This window comes from Pongo pygmaeus, chromosome 11 (assembly GCF_028885625.2).
Source record: "Pongo pygmaeus isolate AG05252 chromosome 11, NHGRI_mPonPyg2-v2.0_pri, whole genome shotgun sequence".
Classification (NCBI taxonomy): Eukaryota; Metazoa; Chordata; class Mammalia; order Primates; family Hominidae; genus Pongo; species Pongo pygmaeus.
In genome coordinates this window covers 74,809,070-74,828,878 of record NC_072384.2, presented here as the reverse complement: position 1 = coordinate 74,828,878, position 19,809 = coordinate 74,809,070, and the positions used below count along the sequence as shown (strand labels likewise).

The 19,809-nt window shown below is 39.1% G+C and overlaps 2 protein-coding genes across 3 annotated transcripts; one reads left to right on the top strand and one right to left on the bottom strand.

The window, feature by feature from the left end:
• The first annotated feature begins 11,510 nt into the window (after positions 1–11,510).
• Positions 11,511–17,985, top strand: ATP5MC3 (ATP synthase membrane subunit c locus 3). 2 transcript variants are annotated; one of them, XM_063647631.1, is made up of 6 exons: positions 12,340–12,409; positions 12,518–14,461; positions 14,651–14,762; positions 15,952–16,032; positions 16,878–17,071; positions 17,727–17,985. In XM_063647631.1, the coding sequence occupies exons 3-6, from the start codon at positions 14,724–14,726 to the stop codon at positions 17,839–17,841; spliced, it is 429 nt and encodes a 142-aa protein (XP_063503701.1). In that variant the 5' UTR covers positions 12,340–12,409; positions 12,518–14,461; positions 14,651–14,723; the 3' UTR covers positions 17,842–17,985. The 2 variants fall into 2 exon arrangements, with proteins under 2 accessions (XP_054332882.1, XP_063503701.1); XM_054476907.2 differs by having other exon boundaries at positions 11,511–14,461.
• Positions 11,553–12,268, bottom strand: LOC129031091 (small ribosomal subunit protein uS8-like). Its single transcript, XM_054476908.2, has one exon. It carries the CDS (start codon positions 11,943–11,945, stop codon positions 11,553–11,555), a length of 393 nt encoding a protein of 130 aa, XP_054332883.1. The 5' UTR covers positions 11,946–12,268.
• Positions 17,986–19,809: the final 1,824 nt, after the last annotated feature.

Below are 19,809 nucleotides of genomic sequence, written 5' to 3'. Positions count from 1 at the left end.
CAAAATCCTTAATTTAATCACATCTGCAAAGTCTCTTTGGCCATGTGAGGTAACACATTCCAAGGTTCTGGGGATTAGGACATGGACATTTTTTGTGGTAGTGGGGAACCATTCTGCCTACCAAAAGTGCGCTCCAAAGTATTTATCTAAAGAAGTCACAGTCTTTCTATGGGGGAAGCAGTTGTCACTTTAGTCCCTGAATTTACCCTGAACTCCTTATATACCTCGTTTCTTTTCCCAGTTCACTCCCCAGAGCTCTCAGCATGCTGTGTGATCGATGTTAGCTGATACTGACCAAAAATAAGAGTGTGGTACAAAAAAGCATGAATTGGCTGTTCTAAGCCATGAGGTTAAAAAAAATAGTGAGGAAATAGGGTGGGGAAAAATTTGACTAAGGTTAACTCTTGAGAAGTTAAAATTGCTAGGATCTTAAGAAAAGAATTTGTACACAGTTTGCTATAGTCTAGTAAAGTTTCCAGAAAGATGGACTATTTACCTGCTGTCTGTATTGTTGTAGATTATGTACCCTCTATTAGCCAGAGACCATGGGATGAGCAGACAGAAAGAGGAAAGTCTGACAACAAATCCCTCCACCTAAATCTGAGATTCTTGCACTCTTGAGGTATGCGATGGTGGGATAGGATGTGAGCAAAACCATACGAAAGCAGGACCTATCTCCTAGCACATCAGTTTTACTGGAGAATAATAGGGTGGAGAATTCAGTAATTTAATTGGTAATTTAAAGTATTTTAAATTATCTCAGTCAGATACACAACAGAATGTAATATAAACATTGCATAATTTTTTTAAAGATTTGAAGTTTTTTCTAAGCGAAAATAGAACAGAAGCCTTAAAAAAGTTTTACTGGTTCTTTAAGGCTATACTCTCATAGGGGATCTGTTTATCTCCACTGATGGTAGAACAAGTTCAGAGGATTCCCTTAAATGGTCAAGAAGAGCAGATGGAGGCCAGGCGCAGTGGCTCATGCCTGTAATCCCTGCACTTTGGGAGGCCGAGGTGGGCAGATCGCTTGAGCTTAGAAGTTCCAGACCAGACTGGGCAACATGGGGGATAGGACTCTCTAAATTAAAAATTAAAGCTTTTAACTACTGTGTTCTCTGCTTTGTTTTTCTGTAGTTATTGACCATGAGTGTTTGTCGGACCATGTTTTCTACTTCAAGTTCAAATACAAGTTTTTAATTTAAAACGTGCATCTTTTGCTTAGCTATCCTCTAGTTCAAATCAATGAAAGCAATTTTAACAAGCACTCTAATTCAATCCATAAACAAATCCTGATGCTTCCACTTACAGACCCCATTTTGTAGAATGTGTCTCCTTGATGTTTTGCCTCTGAACATCATACTCCACTTAAAATTATTATATGGCGATCCCTACTTTAAGCCAAGTTCCCTGGCTTGGGGACCTGGCATAGGAAACTAACCTAATTTTCAAAGTCCAGAGATCAGAAATTTTTAGATTTCTGATGGGTAAGGAAAAGTCTGAAACTAATCATCTAACGGAATAAATGATTGAAATCAGTAATGGGAAAATGTGGCCGAGAAAAGTATGACTAGTTCTGTGTAACCATGTTATTCCTCCATAGGACCATGATAATCCAAAAATGGAGAGAAAACGAAGCATACTCAGCATGATGCACTTGTACCACATGCAAACCCTAGAATTCTGTAATTGATATAAGGAATTGACCAGGAATACAACCCTTACAGACCTCACTGGGACTACAGTAGCAGAAAATTTTGATACGTAAAAGTGCTTTGAAACGTTTTGTTATTGTTGTGAAATTTCCTATCTCTTAACCAAAATTTGAATATCTGGGTCCATTAAATATAGATGAATTTGACTTCTTGAAGGAGAATGAGGACTTATACTTGCAATTGATTTTATTAAAAAATAGCCAAAATTCACATAACATCTTCCTATCACGTATAAGAAACTATAGCCAATATATAGATAGAAAGGTACACACACACTCACACACTACACACACACACAATGCTTTAAACAAGGATAGCCTAGCCATAGATAGATTAGAGTTAGAATATAATTTGAAGAGTATTGGGTAGGGCTATAGACTAAAAGTACACCCAAGCCTATCACCAAGAACTGAAATTCAACATTTAGCCATGCTTCCCTTTGGTTTAATTAATGCAAACACACAGAGGGAATAATATATTTTATCAATTGTTGTGAATTATTAAAACATTCCTAACACATTTTTTTAATTTTTAAAGTAATTCATGTTTATTGTAACATATCAAATAATACAGAGATGTATAAAGAAAAAGTTAACAGTTTATCCTTTCCTTCTCCAACCCCATTTCTCAAAAATTCATTGAGTGCCTCTTAATGGGCTTAGCATGTTCTAGACTGTGTGAATACAGCAATGAAAAAAACAAAGTTGGCTGGATGCAGTGGCTCACGCCTGTAATCCCAGCACTTTGGGAGGCCGAGGTGAGCGGATCACCTGAGACAGCCTGGCCAACATGGTGAAACCCCGTCTCTACTAAAAAAAAAAATAAAATACAAAAAGTAGCTAGACGGGGTGACACACATCTGTAATCTCAGCTACTCAGGAGGCTGAGACACGAGAATCGCTTCAATCCAGGAGGCTGAGGTTGCAGTGAGCCAAGATCGTGCCACAGCACTCCAGCCTGGGTGACAGAGCAAGACTCCATCTCAAAAAAAAGAAGAAAAAGAAAAAAACAAAGTCCCTGTCCTCATAGATTTATCGTCTAATACGAGAGCCAAACAAACTAATGATAAATACATGACACCAGGTAGCAAGAAGAGCTCTGAAGAAATATAAAGATAGGTAAAGGATTTGGGAAGCCCTCTCTTAAGAGGTGACATTTGAGCAAAGACCTGAATGAAGTGAAAGTGAGAGCCAGGTGAATATCCAGGGGAAACGTATTACAAGCTGAAGGAACAAAACATACAGCATTGTGAGGTGGAGTGTAGTTCACATGATTCAGGAACAGCAAGGAGGCCAGTATGTGTGTAGCAGAATGAGAAAGGACTTGTCTTTTTACCCCTTAAGAGAAACTCTTTGTATTTACTCTGTGTAATCATGCTACCGGCTATGCAGAGTTAAATTCATTTGTTCCGTTAATTTTTAATTTTTAGAAATTTTTAAAAATTTTACTTCTCATATGGTTTGCATGGTTCCAAATTCAAATCCACAAAGCAAAGTACACTCAAAGAAGTCCAGCTTCTATTCCTTTTTTTAACATAATTTATTTTATATTTAGGATCATGAAGCAATGATTTTTTTTAAATTATACTTTAAGTTCTAGGGTACATGTGTTCAATGTGCAGGTTTGTTACATATGTATACATGTGCCATGTTGGTGTGCTGCACCCATTAACTCATTATTTACATTAGATATATCTCCTAATACTATCCTTCTTCCCTCCCCTCAGCCCATGACAGGCCCCGGTGTGTGATGTTCCCCACCCTGTGTCCAAGTGTTCTCATTGTTCAATTCCCACCTATGAGTGAGAACATGCAGTGTTTGGTTTTCTGTCCTTGTGATAGTTTGCTCAGAATGGTGGTTTCCAGCTTCATCCATGTCCCTACAAAGGACATGAACTCATCATTTTTTATGGCTGCATAGTATTCCATGGTTTATATGTGCCATATTTTCTTAATCTAGTCTATCATTGATGGACATTTGGGTTGGTTCCAAGTCTTTGTTATTGTGAATAGTGCCGCAATAAACATATGTGTGCATGTGTCTTTATAGCAGCATGATTTATAATCCTTTGGGTATATACCCAGTAATGGGATGGCTGGGTCAAATGGTATTTCTAGTTCTAGATCCTTGAGGAATCGCCACACTGTCTTCCACAATGGTTGAACTAGTTTAAAGTCCCACCAACAGTGTAAAAGTGTTCCTATGTCTCCACATCCTCTCTAGCACCTGTTGTTTCCTGACTTTTTAATGACCACCATTCTAACTGGTGTGAGATGGTATCTCATTGTGGTTTTGATTTGCATTTCTCTGATGGCCAGTGATGATGAGCATTTTTTCATGTGTCTGTTGGCTGCATAAATGTCTTCTTTTGAGAAGTGTCTGTTCACATCCTTTGCCCACTTTTTGATGGGGTGGTTTGATTTTTTTCTTGTAAATTTGTTTAAATTATTTTTAGATTCTGGATATTAGCCCTTTGTCAGATGGGTAGATTGTAAAAATTTTCTCCCATTCTGTAGGTTGCCTGTTCACTCTGATGGTGGTTTCTTTTGCTGTGCAGAAGCTTTTCAGTTTAATTAGATCCCATTTGTCAATTTTGGCTTTTGTTGCCATTGCTTTTGGTGTTTTAGACATGAAGTCCTTGCCCATCCCTATGTCCTGAATGGTATGCCTAAGTTTTCTTCTAGGGTTTTTATGGTTTTAGGTCTAACATTTAAGTCTTTAATCTATCTTGAATTAATTTTTTTATAAGGCATAAGGAAGGGATCCAGTTTCAGCTTTCTACATATGGCTAGCCAGTTTTCCCAGCACCATTTGTTAAATAGGGAATCCTTTCCCCATTTCTTGTTTTGTCAGGTTTCTCAAAGATCAGATGATTGTAGATGTATGGTATTATTTCTGAGGGCTCTGTTCTGTTCCATTGGTCTACATCTCTGTTGCGGTAACAGTGCCATGCTGTTTTGGTTACTGTAGCCTTGTAGTATAGTTTGACATCAGGTAGCGTGATGCCTCCAGCTTTGTTCTTTTTGCTTAGGATTGTCTTGGCAATGGGGGCTCTTTTTTGGTTCCATATGAAATTTAAAGTAGTTTTTTCCAATTCTGTGAAGAAAGTCATTGGTACCTTGATAGGGATGGCATTGAATCTATAAATTACCTTGGGCAGTATGGCCATTTTCACGATATTGATTCTTCCTATCCATGAGCATGGAATGTTCTTCCATTTGTTTGTGTCCTCTTTTATTTTGTTGAGCAGTGGTTTGTAGTTCTTCTTGAAGAGGTCCTTCACATCCCTTGTAAGTTGGATTCCTAGGCATTTTATTCTCTTTGAAGCAATTGTGAATGGGAGTTCACTCATGATTTGGCTCTCTGTTTGTCTGTTATTGGTGTGTAGGAAGACTTATGATTTTTGCACACTGATTTTGTATCCTGAGACTTTGCTGAAGTTGCTTATCAGCTTAAGGAGATTTTGGCCTGAGATGATGGGCTTTTCTAAATACACAATCATGTCATCTGCAAACAGGAACAATTTGACTTCCTCTTTTCCTAATTAAATACTCTTTATTTCTTTCTCCTGCCTGATTGCCCTGGCCAGAACTTCCAACACTATGTTGAATAGGAGTGGTGAGAGAGGGCATCCCTGTCTTGTGCCAGTTTTCAAAGGGAATGCTTCTAGTTTTTGCTCATTCAGTATGATATTGGCTGTGGGTTTGTCATAAATAGCTCTTATTATTTTGAGATACGTCCAATCAATACCTAGTTTATTGAGAGTTTTTAGCATGAAGGGCTGTTGAATTTTGTCAAAGGCCTTTTCTGCATCTATTGAGATAATCATGTGTTTTTTGTCTTTGGTTCTGTTTATATGATGGATTATGTTTATTGATTTGCGTATGTTGAACCAGCCTTGCATCCCAGGGATGAAGCCAACTTGATTGGGGTGGATAAGCTTTTTGATGTGCTGCTGGATTCGGTTTGCCAGTATTTTATTGAGGGCTTTTGCATCGATGTTCATCAGGGATATTGGTCTAAAATTCTCTTTTTTTGTTGTGTCTCTGCCAGGCTTTGGTATCAGGATGATGCTGGCCTCATAAAATGAGTTAGGGAGGATTCCCTCTTTTTCTATTGATTGGAATAGTTTCAGAAGGAATGGTACCAGCTCCTCTTTGTACCTCTGGTAGAATTTGGCTGTGAATCCGTCTGGCCTTGGACTTTTTTTGGTTGGTAGGCTATTAAATATTGCCTCAATTTCAGAGCCTGTTATTGGTCTATTCAGGGATTCAACTTCTTCCTGGTTTAGTCTGGGGAGGGTGTATGTGTCTAGGAATTTATCCATTTCTTCTAGATTTTCTAGTTTATTTGCGTAGAGGTGTTTATAGTATTCTCTGGTAGTTTGTATTTCTGTGGGATCAGTGGCGATATCCCCTTTATCATTTTTTATTGTGTCTATTTGATTCTTCTCTTTTCTTCTTTATTAGTCTTGCTAGTGGTCTATCAATTTTGTTGATCTTTTCGAAAAACCAGCTCCTGGATTCACTGATTTTTTTGAAGGGTTTTTTCGTGTCTCTGTCTCTTTCAGTTCGGCTCTGATCTTAGTTATTTCTTGCCTTCTGCTAGCTTTTGAATGTGTTTGCTCTTGCTTCTCTAGTTATTTTAATGTGATGTTAGGGTGTCAATTTTAGATCTTTCCTGCTTTCTCTTGTGGGCATTTAGTGCTATAAATTTCCCTCTACACACTGCTTTAAATTTTTGCAGTATTCAGAAGAAATACTAGAGGTCATCCTAATTTTTCTCAAGAGACACACATCTTAGCTAAAAGAGAAGAATAATTGTGGTGCTCGGAAAACTGGATATCCATATGAAGAAGACTGAAATTGAGCCCTATCTCTTGCCTTACATAAAAAGCAAATCAAAATGGATTAAAGACTTAAATCTAAGATGTCAAACTATGAAACTACTACAAGAAAATATTGGGAAAACTCTCCAGGGCATTAGTCTAGGCAAAAATTTCCTGAGTAATACCCCACAAGCACAGGCAACCAAAGCAAAAGTGGACAAACAGAATCACATCAAGTTAAAAAGCTTCTGCACAGCAAAGGAAACAATCAAAGTGAAGAGATAACCCACAGAATGGGAGAAAATATTTGCAAACTACCCATCTGACAAGAGATTAATAACCAGAATATATAAGGAAGTCAGACAACTTTATAGGAAAAAAATATATAATAATCTGATTTTAAAATGGGCCAAAGATTTGAATAGACATTTCTCAAAAGAAGATATACAAATGACAAACAGGTATATAAAAAAGTGCTAAACATCACTGGTCATCAGAGACATGCAAATCAAAACTGCAATGAGCTATCATCTCACCCCAGTTAAAATGGCTTTTATCCAAAAAAGAGCAATAAAAAATGCTGGCAAGGATGTGAAGAAAAGGGAACCATTGTACACTGTTGGTGGGAATGTAAATTAGTACAACCATTATGGAGAACTGTTTAAAGATTCCTCAAAAAACTAAAACTAGAGCCACCATATGATCCAGAAAACTGCTAGATATATATACCCACAAGAAAGGAACTCAGTATGTCAAAGATATATATACACTCCCATGTTTACTGCAGCACTGTTCACACAACAGCAAAAATTTGGAAGTGGCCTCTAAGTGACCATCAACAGATGAATGGATGAAGAAAATGTGGTACTTATATACAATGAAGTACTATTCAGCCATAACAAAAAATGAGATTCTGATATTTGCAACAACATGGATGGAACTGGAGGACATCATGTCAAATGAAATAAGCCAGGAACAAAAGGATAAACATCACTTGTTCTCACTTACCTGTGGAATAAAAAAATCAAAACAATTGAACTCATGGAGATAGAGAATGGAAGGATGGTTACCAGAGGACAGGAAGGGTAGTGTCGGGTGGGGGTAGGAGAGAAGGGGGGATGGTTAATGGGTACAAAAAATAAAAACTAAAAAGAATGAATAAGACCTAGTATTTAATAGTACAACATGGTGACTGGAGTCAATAATAATTTAATTGTACATTTTTAAATAGGTAAACGGGCCGGGCGCGGTGGCTCACGCCTGTAATCCCAGCACTTTGGGAGGATGAAGCAGGCTGATCACCTGAGGTCAGGAGATCAAGACCATCCTGGTTAACACAGTGAAACCCCATCTGTACTAAAAATACAAAAAATTAGCCAGGCATGGTGGCATGCGCCTGTAGTCCCACCTACTCAGGAGGCTGAGGCAGGAGAATCGCTTGCACCCGGGAGGCAGAGGGTGCAGTGAGCCGAAATTGTGCCACTGCACTCCAGCCTGGTGACAGAGTGAGAAAACATCTAAAAAAAATAAATAAATAAAATAAAATTGGTAAATGGGTATAATAGGATTGTTTGTAACACAAAGGATAAATGCTTGAGGGGATGGGTAGCCAATACTTCATGATGTGATTATTACACATTGCATGCCTGTTCCAAAATATCTCATGTATCCCATAAATATATACACCTACTGTGTACCCACATAAATTAAAAATAAAACAGAATAATAAAATTATTGCCAATTATTTCATACATACTATTTATTACTGAGCAAACATTTATTGACTACTATGTTTAACACTCTGTTAGGTGCTATGAAAGACACAGCATGCCTTAGACATAATCCCTGCCCTTGAGAATCTTACTATCTGTGCTAGTTATTAACTTATGACTTCTCAGCTACAAATCCACCCTTTTTTCCCTTGCTTTGTTATTCTGGAGCTGGACCCTGTAAGCATTTCTGCTTTGGCAATGGTAAAATTATAGGTTCTGCCAATAGAGGGTGATGGAGAGACACTGGGAGGCCAGAGCAGGAGGAAAGGACTTGACATTCTTCTTCTGGTAGACTTTTGTGTGGAGCCAGTGGATTGGTTTGCAGGCAGGGCCTGGTAGTATTCACCTCTACAGTCCTCACAGTTCAGTTACAGCCCATGCCTCCAGCAAGTTTCTTCAGCACAGGTGGACTGCACATTCCTGTGGCAGCCACACACTCTCCTCTAAATTTCTCAGCTTCTTCCTTGTTGTACATTCTTCTTCAGCCAAGGTTAGTAGCTGTGCCTACAGGACTACTACTAGACCCCTTAGAGTCCACTCTACTCCTTTTAGGCATCTTTCACTGGTTAATGTTTTTTTTATGTTAAATTTTCCCTGTTCAAATTACAGGTATGTTTTTTGTCTCCTAATTGGTCCCTAGCAGACATACCATCAAATAAGGAAGAAAAGACAGATGTAAGTTAATGTAAATTTGGGGGGAGAATGGGCACTTCAGCTGTAATCACAGCCCAAAGGCCAAAGATCTTCAGAGACGTAAGACTATAAAATTATCTATTAGTTAGGGTTGTGTTTAGCTGAATATAACAGAAACTGACCTCAGTGACTTAACCAAACAGAGATTTATTTTTTTCATGTGACACAAACTCCATAAATAGGCAATTAAGGGCTGATACTCCAAAAAAAAAGTGAAAAATTCAGGTTCCTACTTTCCAGATTCTCCATCCTTAACATGTGACTTTTGTTCTTGTAGTTGCAATATTGCTGCCTCCCATCTAGACATTAGATCTGTATTCCAGGAAGAAAAAAAAAAAGGTAATGGAAAAGAAAGAATGATCCATTTGAATCTATCCCTTTTCTGCACATTCTTAGGGGCATCATCGAGTAACTTCAACTCACATGTCATTGACCATTCCTAATCATAAGAGAATCTGAGAAGCTCAGCATTTTTTTAACTGGGGACAGATCTCTGTAAGTAAGAAAAAAAGGAGAGAATGGATGTTGGATAGGCAAGTAGCTGTGTCTGCCACAAATTGAAAAATTAGGAAATTACTTACATTTGAGATGGGCAAGAATTAGCAGAGGGATTTGATTTCATTTCCATATACTTGTTCATTTTCTTTTCATGTAAGTAGTCTTTTATATTAATTATACACTATGACATACAATTGTTTTTTCCTCAATAACTAGCATATCTTACCAGAAAAGAAGGACAGAATAACATTTATTTTATTATGACATTGTTTTCATGTAACTCTTTTATAAAGTTTAGTCTAGACCTAAAGAGGACATGGAGACATACATTTACTTTTAGTTTCTTACTAAATTATTTGTGGCCCATTTAGTAAATATTCTAGTCCAGTATACTAGATGTCATTAAAGTGGTTAAATAATTTGTAGAATAGTCAAAAATGAAATTTAAGGACAAAATTTTCTACACTAGAAATTGATTAGCAGTGCAGGCAGTTGGTAGATCTGGGAGTGTTAGGATCTATTTAAGAGATACCTAGAAATTTTTTCTATCCGAATCATGCCATCTTTCAAGTCCTAGCTCAAGTTTCTCTTCAGTAAGCTACTTTCTGACCAGGACAATCTCTTTTCTGATGCGATTTCCCTTAGTGCATCACACAACTTTGTCCTGGAATGTAAACTAATTTGTATTTTTCTCTAATTTTTTATATACGTCAGTCCAATTTCTCATATGCCCCAATTATATTGCAAACTCTTACCTTTTCCCTGTGTCCTCACAATGTTCAAAGAAAAGGGCATAGTATTTATTTGAGCTAACCTCAATTGAATGTCCGATAAAACTAGTGCAGGTTCAGAGGTTTTTTTTTCAAAGAGAAATTGATAACGAATTAAAGCCAATAATAAGACACAAAAGCTTTTATAAGAAAAACTAAATATAATAACAGACCCCAGAATATTTTAAACTTATATTTCTGATTTTCATTTCAGCAATTTTTTTTTATCACACCAGCATGAGAAGGCTGGTGAAACTTTTGCAGGATATTAACATTTAAAAAAAAATTTTTAAGACAGGGTTTCATTTACATCACCCAGTCTGGAGTACAGTGGTGTAATCTTGTCTCACTGCAACCTCCACCTCCCAGGCTCAAGGGATCCTCCTGCCCCAGCCTCCCAAGTAGCTGGGACTACAGGTGTACACCATCATGCCCAGCTAATTTTTGTATTTTTTGTAGAGATGGGGTTTTGCTATGTTGCCAGGCTGGTCTCAAACTCCTAAACTCAAGTGATCCACCCACCTTGACCTCCCAAAGTGCTGGTATTACAGGCCTGAGTGAGCATGCCTGGACTAAAATGTTCAAAAGTAGATAATTTAAATATCTTTCCATGTGGTCAGTTAGAATTACCTTACTAAAGTTAATGATAACAATCCTACTCCACCTCAATACTTCAAGGAAAGGGAGTTAGTAACCAAGACCTGGGCTTCTTTCTATCTGGTTTGCTATGAGCTACACTTGGAATTTTAAACTGAAATTCCCCATTTTAAGATACTGCTACCGGATGGATGTGGTGGCTCGTTCCTGTAATCCCAGCTCTTTGGAAGGCTGAGATGGATCATTTAAGCCTAGGAGTTGGAGACCAGCCTGGGCAACATAGGGAGATTGTGGCTCTATAAAAAATTTAAAAATTAGCAGGTGTGGTGGTGCATGCCTGTAGTCTCAGCTACTCAGAAGGCCGAGGTGGGAGGATTGCTTAAGCCCAGGAGGTCAAAGCTGCAGTGAGCTATAGTCGCACTACTGCACTCCAGTCTGGATGACAGAGCAAGACCTTGTCTCAAAAAAAAGAGATGCTGCTACATCCACATAGATCTCAAAGAAGTAGTGAATATGTAGCAGACAATGTGTCCTGTTTTAGTTATGTATTACTAAATAGATATTAGCACTTCATAATAAACAACCCTAAAACTTAATAGCTTCAAATGACAAAGTTTCTTTTTTTTCTTTTAGCACCAGAGTCCATGAGGCATTTTATTTGTAAATATATATTACATCTCTAAAAAAAGAATCCCAGGATTTTACCTCCTGTGTGTTTTCTTCTTGCTTCTTCATGGTCCACGATACCAGCTGAGGCTGTTAGTACAATGAAACCAAACTGGCGGGATAGAAGCAGATTATTCTGCCATTTTTCCAGATGTTTGAGTTGCACATCAAATCTGGGGCTGATTACTCTACACTTGTTTAGCCTACCTGTGAGGTCCACAACAATTTTTCCCAGCTCTGTGTTCATCAATGATTCAAATTTGCCAATGTAACCATACTTCACCATTACAGTGAGAAACCAGATGATGATTTTGGAGCACAGCCTAATAAGAACCTGGCATTTGCCTCTTCTTTTGGCATTGTTGATGCTCTTGAGAGCATCAGGCAGGACATTCATGTGCACCATTGTGGAGGCACGAAAAGATGGCGGAAAGAGCCAAACGACAACCCTTTCATTGCTCTTGACACCGTGGGTCAGGAATTTGGGTAAAGCTCATTTGGATGGCTCATTTTTGTTCCTCGTGGTGTTGGGAAGGCTTGACGAGAGCTAGGGATCCAAGAAGGCCTCACTCATGTATTGGACACCTCAGTTCTCTTTCTCTGGACTTTTTTCTGTCCAAGTGGTTTCTGGAGAGGGCTATATTTGGGAGTGATCTGTCATACTTCTCTTTACTATCAGATTTCTATCTTCATCATGCCATCATCACTCAGGCTATCATCATCACCCGGTCTTATCAGATATTGCCAAATTATAATGTCATAACTTACTATGACTGTCCCCACTGTCCATGAAAAAACACAGAAAGGATTAGATACTTCTCAGAGAGGTCCCTATTCATCTTTATGGCCTCACTTTAGTCCTCTCAGAAGGTACTTTTTTTCTTCAAACTTGCTCAGTGCAAATATCCACCCTCAATCAACATCAACATGAGTTGGTGTTACTCCAATTCACTCCCCTCTTTCATTTTTTTTTTTGAGATGGAGTCTCGCTCTGTCACCCAGGTTGGAGTGCAGTGGCGTGATCTTGGCTCACGGCAACCTCCGACTCCCAGGTTCACGCCATTCTCCTGACTCAGCCTCCTGAGTAGCTGGGACTACAGGCACCTGCCACAACGCTTGGCTAATTTTTTGTATTTTTAGTAAAGACGGGGTTTCACCGTGTTAGCCAGGATGGTCTCCATCTCCTGGCCTTGTGATCCGCCCGCCTCGGCCTTCCGAAGTGCTGGGATTACAGGCGTGAACCACCGCGCCTGGCCTTCATTCCCCTCTTTCTATAACGCAATCTTAGGATGCAAAACCAAGCAAAGTCTGAGTTAAACTATCTAAAATAGCACTGTGGAGTCACAGCCATGGTCAGGCCCCTCCACAGAACAGACTGGATTTCGGAACCTATGTCTCTCCCTGCCACAAGCAACTAGTCCATATGCAACTTGGAAGCAGCCACCGTGGATCTTGGCTTCTTTCTTGCTTCCTCCTCAATAGTTACTGCCACTGATGTAGTGCTAAAGAGATAGGAACATCACTTAAAACCATCTCTACACATAAATCCACTTAGAATAATTTTTTCCCCTGGAGGATCTATTATTGAAGCACAAGGCTTTACAGTTTATTCTACTGTAGACACCACAGGACACCATGTTCTTCAGGTTAGAATTGAGTACTTGAGAAACTATATGAATAATTGCTTGTTGAACAGTACACGTGAATTATCTCTATTTTCCAGCTAAAGATTGAGCCTAAAATGATTAGTATTTTTGTAATTTTGAACCATTTGTATTTGAAGTTGGATTAGTGACAAAGTCTTATTCATTTTTCAAGTGTTAGTTCTAAGGGTTTCTCCCCAGCGTTGCTGCCAGATAATATTGCACCTTTGCGCTAACAAGTAAAAAGCTGATCCTCTGGATTGATGTCGTCTCATGCCAGGGCTCCAGGCAGAGTGGGCTGGAGTTCAGTCCCCAGCCATCTTCTTAGCAGGGCATTCTAGATGTTTAATCTTTTATGTTGACATGTTGATATCACTTCCATTAGCCATTTGTTAGAATTACTAAATTAAATTTACATAATTCAAGGATCTAAAAAGACCAGAAGTTCAGTCAGAGCCATTTTTCTGAGATATTTCTGCATTCCTCTGAAGAAGATAATTTGTTCAAACTTAACAAAAACAGGTGTTAAAATTGAGTATGTTTTGAGAATACTCAGACTTTTTTTAGTCTCAAGCCCTACATGAAATACAATCCCTTAAATCTTCCAATCTTAGAGCTAGAAGAAAAGTTGAGCACCCTCACTTTACCCAGAGGCAATTTTGTGCCCCAGATGACAAAGCTCTTAGATCTACTCATTTGCTTATGGCTCCACCAGTACTTCTAGGTCAGGCCCTCTTTCACCTGAAGGATTAGCCATACTTCTGGAACCATTTTCCAGGTTCCTTGAAATAAATATCTTCGCTTTGCTGGGGACCCTAGTTTCCTGTCAAGTAGTGAATGACCCTTCTTTCCTCCCGCCAGCCACAGTCCCATTTCACAGAGGAAGAGAATGACCAGCAAGTCAACTTCTACTACAGAGAAGCAGCAACTGATAAAAGGTCAAATCTTACGAGGTGCCAACGTGAAGAAAAAGGCCCACTATCCTGCAGCCAACTCATATCAAAAGTTAATCTGTTTAGTCCTCTCTGCCGGGGCTAGTCTACAGTTTTTCTTTTTGTCTCCCTCTTGCCCCATCACCAGGTGGTTGTCGTTGTCCTTCCCGGCTAGTTGCCAATAAAGTTGTTACAAAGTGACCTTGAGTGTCTTCCTTGGTGCACCCGAAACCCCGCCTTCTTCATCCGGGTGCTGCGGCGCGAATAAGAGCCGGACCGCGCTTGCGCATTCAGTCCTACTCCTTCGACCTCTGCCGCAGCCCGTGCCGCCGCCACCTCCCGGGAAGGTAAGTGGAGGGCACAGGGAGCCCGGCCTGGCCAGGGCGGAGCGGCGCCCAATAGGGACCCATTCATTGTGCCGGCGCCTCACTGGGCACGGGGCCCAAGCTGACGGCGTGCACGGGAGCCTGCGGGGCCTGGGTGGGAAGAACAGGCCCCTGGAGGGCACTTGACCTTAAGCCTCTTTGCCTCCGCAGAGAGGAAGCGGGAGAGGAGCCCACGTCGCCTGTCACCCAATATTTCCAGCCGCGCAGCCCCGAAGAGTGTAAGATGTTCGCCTGCGCCAAGCTCGCCTGCACCCCCTCTCTGGTGCGTAGCCCAGGCAGGGCCGGGGGGATTGAGGAGGGGGCCTCTTGGCCTGGAGCGTCCACGTTGTTGAATGGGGCAACCCTGGGGCGGGGCACACCGCCCTCTCGGGAACGGCTCTCTCCTCACCTATTAACCCATTGCCGTTTTCTTCCTTTCTTCCTAATCTTAGGGCATCTCAGCCCTCTCCTCGCCACTAGGGCGAGGCAGAGAAGCCGAGGCCTAGCTGTCAGGCCTCACTCGGTGTAGGTCAAACTCTCTTGTCCCTAGACCCGGAGCGGCCCTTTCCCCCACCTTCTCTCAGTCTCTCTGTTGGATTGGGGTCGACGCGAAGGTTGGAGTACTGCAGAGGATGTAGGGGGCCGTTGAGGCCTAGTTCACCTCAGCAGCGCTTTCCAGTGCATGTCTGTAGGTCAAACTCGTTGCTGCAGAGGGAGGGACTTTGCCTTTCCGTGTGGGGGCGGAGGAAGGTGGTGGGGGAACGAGCCCAAAGTCTTTCTTCCTGCCTCTGGAGTATTATTTTCATAACAATTTTGCAGGCTTTAAGTGAGGTCTAAATCTGGAGGATTTGTCTTAGAGAATCAGGTTTTGGTTCTGAAGGGTTTTTCTGTGACCTTAGTTTAGTGGACACTCAAGGGCAGAGAAGTTGGACTGGAATATGTCCTTAATGGTCAGATATTTCACAGATTATTCTTAAACTGATGTAGAATTGCTTAAGTTCCTTTTTTAGAAATTTTTTTTATGATTAATGGTCATATAGAAATATCTTTGAAATGGTCAGGGCTTATATTAACTGCTGGGCTATTTTGAATGATAAATGTTTATAGTGACGCTTCTAATTTACTTGCTGGTCCACTTAAAATTGTCAAAGAATGTGTGGTATTTATTGCTTTTTTCTGACTTGACTTAATGGCACTACAATAATGGAAATGTCAAAAGCAGTTCTTACTCTCTTTGTAACTGTTATTAGAAATTTTATTCAAGGTAGCAAGCTTTACCATTTCATTAGCATGAAACTTTATTAAAATTGCTTCATGTATTAAAAATGACCAAACAGCAAAGAGTCAATTCAGAAGTCTCTGATTCATTTTTACTGCTTGCTTTTTTAGAATTCATGGTACCAGAAAAGTCACTGAAGTCTTACCTGTATTCTTTCTTAATATTGGAATCTTTATTTTTTTTTCGTTAATAGATCCGAGCTGGATCCAGAGTTGCATACAGACCAATTTCTGCATCAGTGTTATCTCGACCAGAGGCCAGTAGGACTGGAGAGGTAATAGTAGCAATAATTGAAATTAGGTAACACTACCAAGTAAGAGTAGGGTTTTGATTAGAGTGAAGGAAAAAAACTTCATTAATAAGAGTTTGAGGGCAAGTCTTTCCCACGCTTTTATCCAAAAAACTAGATGAGCCAAATAGAGAGCCAGAAATAGCCAAAAAACTAGATGAGCCAAATAGAGAAATTTCTCTATCCAAACTTGGCCAAGTATTTATATTCAAGTCTATTGATTTAAGTTGCCTATATTTAAAATTATAATAGCTACAGTTATTGAAAAATCTACTCTATTGGGCTGGATGCGGTGGCTCACACCTGTGTTCCTAGCACTGTGGGAGGCCAAGGAGGGAGGACTGCTTGACCCCAGGAGTTCAAGATCAGCCTGGGCCACATAGTAAGATCCTGTTTCTACAAAAAATTTAAAAATTAGCCCAGCCTGGTGGTCACCTGTAGTCTTAGCTACTCAGGAGGCTGAGGTGGGGAGCTGGCTTGAGCCCAGGAGTTTGAGGCTATAGTGAGCTATGATCACACCACACTGTACTGCACTCCAGCCTGGGTGACAGACCAGGTGAGACCTTGTCTCTCTTTAAAAATAAAAAACAAAAAACCCTACTCTATTTAAAAGCATATTTATATATGTTGTTTCTTAATTTTCAACACCCTTTTAAGATGTAGGTATTATTATCCCTGTTCTACAAGAGTGAGATTATTCTAAGCTCTTGATTTGCCTCTTTACACTCAGCTACAAAATAAGTAGTTATCATTTTGACAATATGGTATTTAATTAAAATAGCTACCTGTGGTTACTGATACGACCTTTACCTTTATTTTCTGTTTTCCAGGGCTCTGCGGTATTTAATGGGGCCCAGAATGGTGTGTCTCAGCTAATCCAAAGGGAGTTTCAGACCAGTGCAATCAGCAGAGACATTGATACTGCTGCCAAATTTATTGGTGCAGGTGCTGCAACAGTAGGAGTGGCTGGTTCTGGTGCTGGTATTGGAACAGTCTTTGGCAGCCTTATCATTGGTTATGCCAGGTAATCATTTCTATCCCTAAATAAGTTAAAGAGCATGCTTACAATAGTTGGAAACTTAGCTACTGAAATAATAGCTACTTTGCATTAAGTGCTTACTCTCTGTCTTGCATTATATTTAAAGGGCTTTGTATGCATTATTTCACTTAATTCTCATAACACCATTTGGGGTGTTATGAGAATAACATCTATGAAGGACTAGAGACACAGAGGTCACATTACTTGCCCAGGTCATAGCTAGTAAATGTCAGAAAATGAATTTTAACTAAGTGTGACTTCAGAGTCTGCATTCCTAATTGTTAAGCTGTTTTGGGAATAAAATTATTAGAGCACATTCCTTAAAAGGATCAATTTATTTTATTTAAGACCTAAACTGTCAGATCTTAAAAGGTGTAGATCATATTTTCAGAGGGATAAGAATGTCAGAACCCATCAAAATGAATGAAAACTAACCATTTATATTGACAGACAGCTCCCTACCTTTATACCATATTATCAGAATTGAAGGAGAATAGTGTAAGAGAGATCTAGGCAAATACTCTTCCAGCAGACTTTTCAGTTTACAAAAATCCCCACACTAGTAATCTGATTCTTTAACATTTACCAAACATGTTGAAACTAATATTTCAAAGTAACGGTCATATATGGTCTCTTTTAGAAACCCTTCGCTGAAGCAGCAGCTGTTCTCATATGCTATCCTGGGATTTGCCTTGTCTGAAGCTATGGGTCTCTTTTGTTTGATGGTTGCTTTCTTGATTTTGTTTGCCATGTAACAAATTACTGCTTGACATGTTCGCATTCATATTAATTACGGATGTAATTCTGTGTATCTTACTGTGACTCCGAAAACTGTAGTATTGGTGTCATGGAAATGTACGTTATTTCCAAAGTCATTTCATTAAAGATGAAAACTTTAATTTCTTCTGTGATTTGTACTTACACTAAGTTTAGATTATCACAAAGAAGAACGTGCATTCAGGCAGATGCTGTCCAATTCAGAGGAAGCTACAGCAGTTGCTCCACTGATGAAAAATATTCCAATGTAATTTTTATGGGAATTCTTTTATATAGTGTTCTGCGTATTGTAATTCATAGGGCTTTTGTTTATTCATATAAAGGATAAATATTTGGGTGTTTTGAGCTTCTATAAAATATGATTAATTAAAGGTAGTTAATACTGAAGATGGTCTTGTGTTTTTAAGGTCTAACATCAGTTAGAATACTTCAAATCAGAATCACCTTCCAAGACTGACTTGGTGGCTGGTTCTAAAAATAAATCATGTCAGCTTTTTAGGAAATGAAGCCTTAAGCTAGGGGGTAATGTGATTTTTGTGTTTCAGTAAGTCTTACGTTAAGCAATTGTGTGCCTCTAATGAATCTTCCATGTCTTTTCAGAACAGGCTCAGTCCAACTAGCAGCTAGTTTCTTAGTCCAACTAGCAGCTAGTTTCACTGTTGCTAACATGTTTATAGTGGGAGTCTTGGGGATGATAGCTGGTTCAACAGTATTTTGCTGCTAATACTTTATGTTGCTTCTTGGTCAAACTTTTCCCATTCAAAGGAAGAAGATGGTGCTACTATAGACAGTTTTTCCCCTAGCAAATATATTGTACCATAATATCTATCGTCCAAGTTTCAGGGTTTTTTGAAAGTTGATAATTAGGAAAGCGACATTTTACTTTTCTTAGTGCCCTTTGCCTGTTTGATTTCCATTGAGAAAGAGCAGTCAGTTACCAAAGTTCCTCAAGTGTGGGAAGACCACCTCCATCAGAATCAGTGCTTGTTTAAAAAATAAAAATCCCTAGGTTCCAGACCTACTGAATTGGACTCTTTGGACATGAGACTCAGCAATCTGCATCTTTAAAAAGGCTTCTCAGGTGGTTTTTGTGCATACTGTTTGAGAATCACTAAGTTATATATATCTTACCTTCTATAAAGTGAAATGAGGCCCAAAAAAGCTAAAGAGGTAGAGCTGCTACCTCGTTTTTAGTTGATTCATCATCTAGTCTATATCACCCAAAAAAATTGGAAATAGGTATTCAAACAAAAACCTGTATACAAGTATTCATAGAAGCACTACTTACAATAGCCAAAAGGTAGAAACAACCAAATGTCTATCAGCTGATGAATGGATAAGTAAAATACATCCATATAATGGAATATTCAGCCATGAAAAGGAATGAGGCACTGATACATAATGAATAAATGTGAGTAAACCCTAAAACAGCATGCTAAGTGGAAGAAGCCAGCCACATGATTCCATTTATATGAAATATCCAAAATAGGCAAATCCATGGTGACAAAGCCAATTAGTTATCAGGAACTAGGGAGGGGGTGATAAGGGAGTGACTGCTTAATGCGTATGGGGATTCCTTTTAGGATGATGAAAATTGGATGAATTACAGCTGGTCTGATGGTAGTGGGTTATCAGAACTTATTAACATTAGTGTCATTAAAGTTGGTATATAGCCCCTCACTGCTAAATCTGGCTTAAAAATTAAAAGATTTTTAAAATTTGATGAATTAGTGGTGATGGTTGCACAACATTGTAAATAAACTATAATAATGTCACTGAATTGTACACTTTAAGGTGGTTAAAATGGCAAATTTTACATGTCTTACTGAAACTAAGTACTTTACTATGTAATACAAAGTACATAGTATAAAATTTTAAAAGTGATAGGAAAATGCTTAGATTAATAGTCACCTATTCCAAGTATATTTTAAATAAAAACAGTCTTG

What these genes read in the sequence shown, in the direction of transcription:
- LOC129031091 (XM_054476908.2), bottom strand. Translation starts at nt 11,945, where the DNA reads ATGGTGCACATGAATGTCCTGCCTGATGCTCTCAAGAGCATCAACAAT.
- ATP5MC3 (XM_054476907.2), top strand. Translation starts at nt 14,724, where the DNA reads ATGTTCGCCTGCGCCAAGCTCGCCTGCACCCCCTCTCTG. An exon ending in TCGCCTGCACCCCCTCTCTG is followed by an intron (nt 14,763 to 15,951) that starts GTGCGTAGCCCA and finishes TTTCGTTAATAG; the next exon opens with ATCCGAGCTGGATCCAGAGT. An exon ending in AGGCCAGTAGGACTGGAGAG is followed by an intron (nt 16,033 to 16,877) that starts GTAATAGTAGCA and finishes TCTGTTTTCCAG; the next exon opens with GGCTCTGCGGTATTTAATGG.